Source organism: Nicotiana sylvestris, chromosome 3 (genome assembly GCF_000393655.2).
Source record: "Nicotiana sylvestris chromosome 3, ASM39365v2, whole genome shotgun sequence".
In the NCBI taxonomy this organism is placed as follows: domain Eukaryota; kingdom Viridiplantae; phylum Streptophyta; class Magnoliopsida; order Solanales; family Solanaceae; genus Nicotiana; species Nicotiana sylvestris.
In genome coordinates, this window is record NC_091059.1 from 117,435,837 (window position 1) to 117,447,088 (window position 11,252).

At 35.0% G+C, this 11,252-nt stretch overlaps 1 protein-coding gene across 1 annotated transcript; it reads right to left on the reverse strand.

Annotated features, from left to right (window-relative positions):
* Nucleotides 1-10,649: 10,649 nt before the first annotated feature.
* On the reverse strand, nucleotides 10,650-11,252 carry LOC138887903 (uncharacterized). Its single transcript, XM_070169694.1, has 2 exons — nucleotides 11,062-11,252; nucleotides 10,650-10,890 (listed from the first exon to the last, which is right to left on the reverse strand). The coding sequence occupies exons 1-2, from the start codon at nucleotides 11,250-11,252 to the stop codon at nucleotides 10,650-10,652; spliced, it is 432 nt and encodes a 143-aa protein (XP_070025795.1).

Sequence of the window (11,252 nt, forward strand, 5' to 3'; positions counted from 1 at the left end):
ACCTTCACAAGATAGGAGTAAAATTTGTGTACACTTTCCTTTATTGGATTGTTGCTGTAACCTCTCTATTTTTGGGTTGTCCACATACGTAGGGTCCTTTAAAAGATAAAGTGCTCTTTTATCAAATATATACGTTCTCTATTTTTATTGCTCAAATCTATGATTAAAAATGGAGAAATATATTCTAATCATTTCTCCACTCTCTTTGACGATTGAGCATTTTTGGGTTTTGCGCTGATTTGGATGCTGTAGGCAGTTGTTCTTAACCCACTCGTTACAAGCCTTAAATGATTTGCAGCATTAGCAAGTTGTGAAGTAATAATTAAATTCTAAAAGTTGTAGTGGTTCAACATTTGAAGATTACTAGTATTACTTGACACCTTGAAAGTCTATGTGTTGCATCCCTAACTAGTATTACACTATTACTTGAGCTAATTACAAAATGAAAATTGGAGGTGGCAAAATAATGGTGCTCAAGTTCAATTTCCCGCCTCAAACGTTGATTTACGTCCAACTTTTGTGGGTGTCTATGGATGTCAGTTTGCACACCTACATAATATTATGTGAATATTGTAGTGAAAATGACTATGGCCCATTATGTTTGGTAGTATGTTGAAGTACGTAGTCTATTAAACAATACTCCTTTTATAGTTTAGGTCCTTTAAGTGTTCGAAGAAAATGAGCACTTTTGGTCGTCGTTGAATACTTAAATTTTTTTGACTATTAGATCATTTAACGAGAAGAAAATGCATCATCTTATCGGACCTCTAATTTTTCTTTTACATAATAACTAAGGTAATGTAATGAAACAATAAAAGTAGAAGAACAATATTGCAGAGAAAGACAGAGTAATTCTTATTAAATTTTGGGATGATTTACAATGGGGTAAGACCCCTCTATTTATAGGGGAAAAATGACTTAGTCACAAAGTAAAACTCTCTACGAGATAGACATTCACTCTAATTACAATTCTATTCATAACACTCCCCCTTGAATGTCTACTCAATAGTAATGTGCCTCGTTAAAACCTTAACTAAAATAAAATCCAATGGGAAAAAATTCTAGTAAAGGAGAAAGAGTACACATATCTAACAATACGCCTTTTGGTTGCCTCGTTAAAAACCTTGCAAGGAAAACCCAGTGGGACAAAACCTTATAAGGAAAAAAGAGTGCAATGCGTATTAACCCCCCCCCCCCGGATGAGAGCATCATTTCACATCCTTGAGCCTTCGCATCCCAATCTTATGTACTAACTTCTTAAAGGTTGACGTCGGTAGAGATTTTGTGAACAAATCAGCCATATTATCACTTGAACGAATTTGTTGCACATTGATATCACCATTCTTTTGAAGATCATGAGTAAAAAATAACTTTGGTGAAATGTGCTTTGTCCTATCTCTTTTTATGAATCCTCCCTTCAATTGGGTTATGCATGCTGCATTATCTTCATACAAAATCGTGGGTAGTTTGTCACACTTCAAACCACATTTGTCTCGAATAAGATGTATTATAGACCTCAACCACACACATTCTCGACTTGCTTCATGAATAGCAATTATCTCAGGATGATTAGATGAAGTAGCCACAATTGATTGCTTAGTCGATCGCCAAGATATGGCAGTGCTACCACAGGTAAACACATAGCCTGTTTGAGATCGAGCCTTGTGTGGGTGAGATAAATACCCAGCATCGGCATAACCAACAAGATCAGGACTGCAATTATTACCATAAAATAAGCCCATATCGGTAGTTCCTTTTAGATACCGTAATATGTGTTTTATTCAATTCCAATATCTCATTGTAGGAGCAGAGCTATATCTTGCTAAGACATTAACTGAAAAAGTTATGTTAGGCCTTGTAGTGTTAGCAAGATACATTAGTGCACCAATTGCACTAAGATATGGTACTTCAGGATCAAGTAGCTCTTCATTCTCTTCTTGAGGTCGGAATGGATCCTTATTCACCTCAAGTGATTGAACAACCATCGGAATACTTAATGGATGTGCTCCATCCATGTAAAACTGTTTCAATACCTTTTCTATGTAGGCAGATTGATGAACAAAAATTCTGTTTGCCAAATGTTCAATTTGGAAACCAAGATATAATTTTGTCTTTCGAGATCTTTCATCTCGAATTCCTTCTTTAAATAATCAATTGCCTTTTGGAGTTCTATAGGAGTTCCAATAAGGTTTATGACATCAACATATACGGCAAGTACAACAAATTCCGATGTTGTTTTCTTTATAAAAACACATAGACAAATGGAATCACTTATATAACCTTCCTTTAATAAATACTCACTAAGACGATTATACCACATTCGTCCTGATTACTTTAGACCATACAAAGATCTTTGCAATTTGATTGAAAATATTTTCCGGGACTTTGAATTATGTGCGTTAGGCATTTTGAATCCATCGGGAATTTTCGTGTATATCTCATTATCAAGTGAGCCATAAAGGTAGGCGGTAACCACATCCATTAAATGCATGTCAAGCTTTTCATGAACAACAAAACTAATGAGATAACGGAACGTTATAGCATCCATAACGGGTGAATATGTCTCTTCATAATCGACACCAGGCCTTTGTGAAAATTCTTGTGCAACAAGGCGTGCCTTATATCTTTGTACCTCATTTTTCTCATTCCTCTTATGTACAAAGACCCATTTATAGCCAATAGGCTTAACACCATTAGGTGTTTGGACTACAGGCCCAAAAACTTCACGTTTTGCAAGTGAATTCAACTTTGATTGGATTGCTTCTTGCCATTTTGGCCAATCACGTCTTTGTCGACATTCTCCAACAGATTGAGGTTCAAGATCATCACGATCTTGCATAATACAAGATGCAACATTATATGCAAAGACATAATCCACCACTATATCCACTCGATTCAAATTTGTGTCAATATCGATTGGATTTATTAATAGTTCCTTATTTTCTTAAGTCTCTGGCTTAGTGATTTCCTCATGAATATCAGGATTGGTTAAATCGTCGATTTCTTTACAAGACTCTTTCGTAGTGTCATTTTGATCATTTGTTTTCCTTTTTCTAGGATTTCGATCCTTAGAACCTAATGGTCTGCTACATTTTAGGCGTGCTTTTAACTCATTAGCTATGGCACTAGAAGATTGTCCAATAGAGGCATCAATACGGATTAGAACATTCTCTGCAGGGATATGTGATTTTGTTATCCTTTTTAGATCCGTAAATGCATCTGGCATTTGATTTGCTATTCTCTGCAAATGGATAATCTTTTGCAACTCTTTTTCACAAATATAGGCACGTGGATCAAGATGAGATAATGATGGATTTTTCCACAAAATTTTCCGTTTGGTTTCACCAACTTCTCCCCCTAATTTTGGGAAAAGTGTCTCATCGAATCGACAGTCTGCAAATCGTGCAGTAAATAAATCTCCCATTAATGTTTCGAGGTAGCGAATAATGGAGGGCGATTCAAACCCAATATATATTCCTAACTTTCTTTGGGGACCCATTTTGGTGTGATATGGCGGTGCTACAGGCACATATATTGCGCATCCAAAAATTCTTAAATAGGATATATTAGGTTCATGACCCAAAACTAATTGTAACAGGGAATATTTATGATAATTTATTGGTCTAAGACGAACTAGCATTGCTGCATGTAATGGCGTGACCCCAAACAAAAGTGAGCAACCTCGTTTTCATGAGTAATGGTCTTGCTATCAATTGCAGACGTTTAATTAAAGACTCTGCAAGGCCATTTTGGGTATGAACATGAGCTACATGATATTCCATTTTTATCCCAAATGATAAGCAATAATCATTAAATGCTTGTGATTAAAACTCAGCAGCATTATCAAGTCTAATAGACTTAATTGGATTATCGGGGAATTGCGCCCGTAATCGAATTATTTGTGCCATTAATTTTGTAAACGCAAGGTTTCGAGATGACAATAGGCACACATGAAACCATGTAGAAGATGCATCTATTAAGACCATAAAATATCTAAATGACCTACTAGGTAGGCGAATAGGTCCACAAATGTCCCCTTGTATACGTTCCAAAAATGCAGGGGACTCAATCCCCACCTTTGTTGGTGATGGTCTAATAATTAACTTGCCTTGATAACAAGAAGTGAAAGAAATTCATTATTTAAAAGAATCTTTAAATTCTTTAATGGATGCCCATTTGAGTTTTCTATAATTCATCTCATCATAATTGATCCAGGGTGTCCCAATCGATCATGCCAAAGTATAAAAGCATTGGAATCAGTAACCTTTTAGTTTACGGTAGGATGTGCCTCAATTGCACTAATTCTTGTCCAATACATGCCACAAGATAAAGATGAGAATTTTTCAATAACCCTTTTCTGGCGAGAGACATTTTTGGTAATGATGAGATATTCAAGATTATTCTCATCTATTGTCTCAACATGATATCCATTTCGACGGATATCTTTAAAACTCAACAAGTTCCTCTTGGACTTGGAGGACAACATTGCATTCTCTATGATAAGTATTGTTCTCTTAGGCAGAGTTATAGTAGCTCTTCCAGAGCCTTCAATTAATTTACTACTACCAGAAATTGTAGTAACATATGCCTTACACATACTTAAATGAGAGAAATATTTCTTCTCTTTAAATATTGTATGTGTTGTACATGAATAGACTAAATAAATATTTTTACAATTGAACTTTGATCTAATTTTGCTTTGAGAGATATCCATATTTGCTTCCCATTGTTTAACATACAAAAAGAAATATGAAAATAAACATTAGTATTTTCTGAGATAAAGGGAAAGAAATAAAATTAAATCAACGATTCAATAATGACCTTTTAACACAATTTCGAGCAACTTTTGTTATAAAACACATCAATCAATAATATGTCTATCGTTGTCTACATTATCTTCGATTATACTACTGTTGATACCCAATTTTTCCTTCATATATATTTAAATACGTATACATATTTTCAAAATATTTCATACACACTTACAAACATGCACAAATCTTTTTATGATTTTTAAAGGACTTAAAAACCAATATATTTCTGTATTTTATTTATACAAATATTCAATAATTGTTTCTCATATTATTATTTATAAATATTGATTATTTAAATTCATCATTTTATGCCCATGTAAATCCTTAAATATTTTAATTGTATTTTTACAATCACATTTGCATTTTTAGGCTAGAATTATGTATTTTTTGCAACAATAGCCTATATATATGCAAAATTACCCATATAGAAAATAGTTTTTTATATTTTTATAATATTAAGTAAGTATTTTAAAACATTTTTATATACAAATCATATTTTTATCGTTTATAAATTATTTTACTAAATTAATCGAGTATTTAAAATATAGCCCTAGAAAAAACCCAATTTTAAAATTAACCAATCCCAGTTACCCCCTACCCATCCGAACCAAACCCAGACCCAAATATATGGTTAATTTCGACCCGCCCCACCTGATGTTCAATCATGACCGTTGATCTCAGAAGATCAACGGCCCTAAACCAACCACCCTTTTTAATATAACAAACCCCCTAACCCTACCCATTTCTTCCAAACTTACCGCCCTCATATGCTCTCATCTCTCACCCTACCTAACCCTAGAGCCGTCATCTGTTATCTTCCCCGATTCCGACCTAAAATAAAATCAGCTGTGGTGTCCTTTGCATTATCAATCTCTCTTCACCGTTAGTTACTCGTCTACGACTCTATCTAGTTGTTTCTTAAACATGGCAAAGCAAATCTGGCAAGGATCGAGCCAGATCTGGTTCGAGATCTTTCATGGTTTGACTATTCCCGTCTATATTCATTCCGATACTTGTGAGTATGAATACCTTCGTATTTTAGGGTCTCAAATCTCCGATTTAAACCATATTTGGTTCAACTTCCGTTTGTTTTATGAATCTGGCTATCTTTTGGTTGAATTTATACATATCTTCTCCGATTTGAAAAGGTTTCATGTTTGTTTTGGTATTGTCTTTCTTTAATTCTTTAGTACTTCCACCTCAATGTCTTCTAATCTTTTCCTATTTTATTCCTAAATAATTTTAGTTTACCCTAAGATTGAGGTCTTGATTTCAACGGGTTTTTTGGCAAATATTTAGTTTTTAAAACGTTTTTGTCTCTGAAGTACCTGTTAGGGTTTCCTTTTTTATTCTTGTCTACTGTATGCTTCTATATTTCTGCCTAAAAATCTCTTATAGTCTTGATTGTTTAACTGGTTATTTGCTACTTCTGCCCATTTGCCTCGAATTCTGTCGACTAATTGATTAATCAATCTTACTTACTTAAATTAGGGCTTGAAATTGAGATTTCCTTATTAGATTTTACCTTCTTGCCTTATGTGTAACTATTAATTGATACTACTAGCCTGATTTCATGCTTTGCTTGTCCAGAACTAACTTCTGATTAATTTCGGAGTTGATTCTTGCCTTATTTAGCCTAGCCCCTTAATTACTGGTTGATTCCATATGTAACTTTCCTTAAATTAAGTAACACTAGTCTGATTTTGTGTCTAATTTGTTCATGACTGCTTCCACTTGATAGATTGTCTGATTATTTCTTATCTTATTAACTTGGTTTTGATTTGCTAAGGGATTCCGTGTGAGACTTCCCTAAATTAAGTACCATCTATGGGATTCTGGCCCCTTAATTGAGCCATGACTGATGGTTAATTGATTTTCATACCTTATGTGTCCTACTCTATTGCATACTATAAACCCCCATTGTTCTAGCTCGAAAAGGGGGCATCAGTTCACAATATGCACACACAGACTTAATTAAAGCACTAAAAATTCTTGCTCTCTCTTTGTTGCAAACTTCTGGCACTTGTTCACTGCACCATCTAGTCGGCTGGAAGCCAAGACTAGGTCTTGGATCCTTTTACCTCCTTCTTTGATTGCAAATTTTCAACTAGTATGCTCCTATTTTACTATCATGCAAACCTCTGCATGCATTTAGTTTATATATTGCATGTCCCCAACATGTCTTTTCTTATGTAGAATCTTCTAGACTAGCCTGTCTATAACTGAACTTATGTGTTTCATGCATCTTGTTCACAGTCAGCCTATGCATTACCTTTGATTATGTTGAATGCTTCCTGTTATTTGAATTGACTTATATGATTCCTTATAGTTAGTAGGCCTTTTCCTTCTGTCCTGATCAAACCTGCATGCCTACTGCTATTTCTTGTTTGCTTCTATGTTGGCTACAGTAACATGCCTACCTCTGTTTAGTGGAATCTATGTGTGCCTTGCTCTCTACTTGTTTGGTTTCTGCTTTAGTAAGCTTCTGTGTATCCATATGAATTAGACTCATGCTCACTTCTCATGTCCAATATGACCCGCAACTTTTGCTCCCCTCTCTTTGTGGTTATTTGTTTTCAACATGCTACATTCCACCTAGTGCTAACTAATAAACCGGGCTAAATCTTGGCAGTAAGAATTTTTGCTTTAGGACTTTGTGATCATGTTTTTCTGCTTGCCATTTGATTGCTGAAACACTGGTTGCAATGTCTCTGTTTGCTTCTAATCAATTTTTTCTTCTCTTAAAAGTACTTCTATTTTCAAACACTACTCCTACTCTTAGAGCACCTAGGGCCTTGCCCCTCTGGTGTAACCATTACTTAGGAGTCCCTGAGGCTCCTCTAAACTTTGGCACACTGGAGTTGGCTTTCCAAGCTTGCTCACAAAGGTTTAATGTAAAGGCTTATCCTGGTGTGAGCATTGCCCAGGGTCCGTGAGGTCCTTGGAAACTTTGACACACCAGGATCCTATTGGGTGCACTATGATATTATGGCATTTGCGAATTGGTTGAAAGCCTGGTCTACTAGGAGTATCTTTTGGGCCTATATTCAGGCCCCCTATAGTTGTAACACTCTCATTTATGTAATTTATTATCAATGTTGGTTTGTAATAATATCCTTGTAAACATATATTGGAGAAGTAGTAAAATGGGAGGGATTCTTATACAATTTTATGGGAATTTAGGTAGAATCATGTCTTAGGTTATTATGACTGTTTACGTGCATTAGAGACCATGTTTCTTAGGGTTATTTACCTGCATTAGACACCATGCCTATAGGTATTGCAATATTTGTTCATTTAGAAACTAAGCTTATGGGTTATTATAATGTTTAGACGCCATGCATATAGGGTTTTAAAAATCAATCTTGTGTGTTTAGACACTACACCTGTAAATTTTTGAAAATAGTATTTACATGCTACCAGAGTTTAAAACAGTTTCTGCATGTCAATAAAGTCTTGATCTAACTACTGCATTTAGATACTACACCTATAGGGTATTTGAAAACCAATTTCTGCAAATCTAAATCAGTCATTACACTTAGACAGCATGTCTATAGGATACAAACCGCCTGTCTAAACTTATTTACTAATTTACTGCACTCCTGATTAATGATTAGATACCATGCTTATAGGACATCAATATTACACGCCTAGGCAAGCCTATAGAGTAACTAAAATCCTGCAACTGTAAAACTATGCTCTGTTATTTGTGACTGCCCCTATTCAATCGGTCTTAAATCAGTAGGCAAACTGATTAATTTTTAACATTTTGGTCTTAACTCAATACTGCATGTTTTCTGCTCACCTAGATATCCTGTTCTAGAGTTTCTTTTATATATCTGAAAACTGTTGTTTGAGACGTGCACTTATTTGCTCTCTTTGTGGAGGTAAAACTTAAGCCTTTAATTGCTCTCTTTTATTCCAGTCTTAATTGTTTTGATTGACGCCTAGATGTTTCTCCTTTAAGTACCTTAGGATGGTCTAGAACTACCTAAATTAGAGGTCCTAAATACCTCCAAGGCCACAAGGAAGGGACGGGTAGTGCACGCATAGGATATCTTTCAAGGTTGCTAGAACGCTTTAGGCTATGACCAAGAGGAATGAATTGGGTAGTAAAGATATGATGACTACGCGCTAATGTCACGTGTAGCCCCTCATTGAGGAGTGATTACCGAGTATTGTGTGGGTATGATCCTGTAGGCTAACCAGCCTAGGACCCCTCTTTCCCAACTCCCGTTGTTTAAATGAATTTACTTTTCTTTATATATGTGCAACTTGTTCAAATCTTTTCCCTTGTTTTCATCACTTGAATCATACATGTGAAAACATGCCTCTATTTGAGAATATGTGTTGAAATTGTTTATTTGTTAAAATGACTAATTCACATAGTTTAAGTTTAGCCGAGACCCACCATTGTGGACCGCGAGGGTGCCTAACACCTTCCCCTCAAGGTTATTTCAAGCCCTTACCCTAATCTCTGGTAATACAAACTAGTTACATGAGTTAATCGCTTTAGGTGTCCTAACGCACCATAATCCGTTAGGTGATGACTCTTCAAATACCCAATTCCTAAAAAAAAACGAGTTATTTCCCCATAAATGTCGAACCCAAACTCCCCGCGAGGGAAAAAGGGGGCGCGACAACTACGTCACTGACATCGTTTTTCGTTTTCACTACATGCACATCTGTGTCTTACACATAATATGCACTATTTGTACCATATATTAAAATTACTTTGTTCATTGATTAAATTCATATAATGAGATAATTGTAATCAATTGTCATATTCATAATATTAGTCGCAACCAATAATATGTTAACACAAACCTAATGTCATAATTCACATAAGTATTTATTATTTTTAAATACATATAATACAGTTTGTGTTGGTAATCAATAATCGTGACAATTATTATATGAAAAATAAAATAAGCATAAATGATTTTTTAGTTAAAACTAAAGCACTTAGAATACTATTTGTAGAATTTAGATATTGTACTACAATAACTGTACTACATACATGTTTAGAGGAAGTAAAAAGCGAAAAAAAAAAAAATGGCCCCAATAGCAGCAAAAAACACAAACTAGTTAGTTTCTGATATAGGTGCAAACATTGTCACATATGTTAACATTCAAACATGACGATCATTAGTATTAATTATTAATTTGCTTATTGAGCCATATTAACATAGTCTAGCATTTCAATACATATTTCTAAAAGTATGCGACAAGGACATATTAAAATTCCTCACTGTAATAGCTCTAGGACTTAGTTGCATAATGTAAGATGAAGATTCTTATGACGAGTAAGGCGAACTCAAAGATTGTTTAAAACAAAGACTAGAATTATATTAACGAACTAACACTGTTTCATAAAACAAATAAAACTAATGACTACTATGAATAGGCAAAAATAAAAGTTAAACTACTCAATCATCTTTAACCACGGATCCATCACCGATCAAGTGGTCTATTTTTCTATCAGGATGCTCAAAAAAATCTGTCACATCTAAGTGAGTGATGTCAAAATCATTGTCAGAGACAAAATTGGCTTCAGGGCCTTTATTCTTTAGAGATGCTTAATAAAGCTCAACCAAATGTCTTGATACACGACAAATATTTGCCCAATGTCCTTTTCTACCGCAACGATAACATTCAGTTTCTGAACCATTTGCCTTTGGCTTCTCATCTTTCCCTTTCCACGTTTGGTGGTTATTTTTCTTTGGGGGTTGATTAACATCAAGAAAATTTCTTCCTTGTCCACGGCCACGACCATGACCACGACCATGAATAGGGCCACGACCTTTTCCACGCTTAGCATAGTGGGAATACACCTCATCCACTACAGGCAATAGTGTAGACCCCAATGGGTCGATTTTCGTGATTTCTCATGAGCAACTCATTATTTCGTTCAGCCACAAGGAGAAGAGAAATCAACTTAGAATACTTCTTGAAACCTTTCTCTCTGTATTGCTGTTGCAAGACCATATTGGAGGCATGAAATGTTGTGAACGTTTTTTCAAGCATATCATAATCAGTGATAGTATTTCCACAGAGTTTCAATTTAGAAGTAATTCTGAACATTGCAGAGTTATATTTAGAAACAGACATAAAGTATTAGATCTTCAGATGAGCCCAATCATATCGTGTTTGCGGAAGAGTGACCAATTTTAAGTTGTCATATCTTTCCTTTAAATCATTCCACAAAACAAGTGGATCTTTGAATGTGAGATATTCTATTTTCAACCCTTCATCAAGGTAATGGCGCAAGAAAATTACAGCATTAGCACAGTTTTGAGTGGATGCTTTATTTCTGTATTTAATGGCGTCTCCAAGACCCATTGCATCTAAATAGATTTCAGCATCCAACACCCATGTCATATAGTTCTTGCCCGAAATTTCAAGGGCAACGAACTTTCTTTTCATAATGTCAGTCAT

Bases quoted from the DNA above. Each gene is read 5' to 3' on its own strand.
- LOC138887903 (XM_070169694.1), bottom strand. From the start codon at position 11,252: ATGACTGACATTATGAAAAGAAAGTTCGTTGCCCTTGAAATTTCGGGC. The intron at 10,891-11,061 runs GTTGAAAATAGA...TGCAATGTTCAG, and splicing joins CGCCATTACCTTGATGAAGG to AATTACTTCTAAATTGAAAC.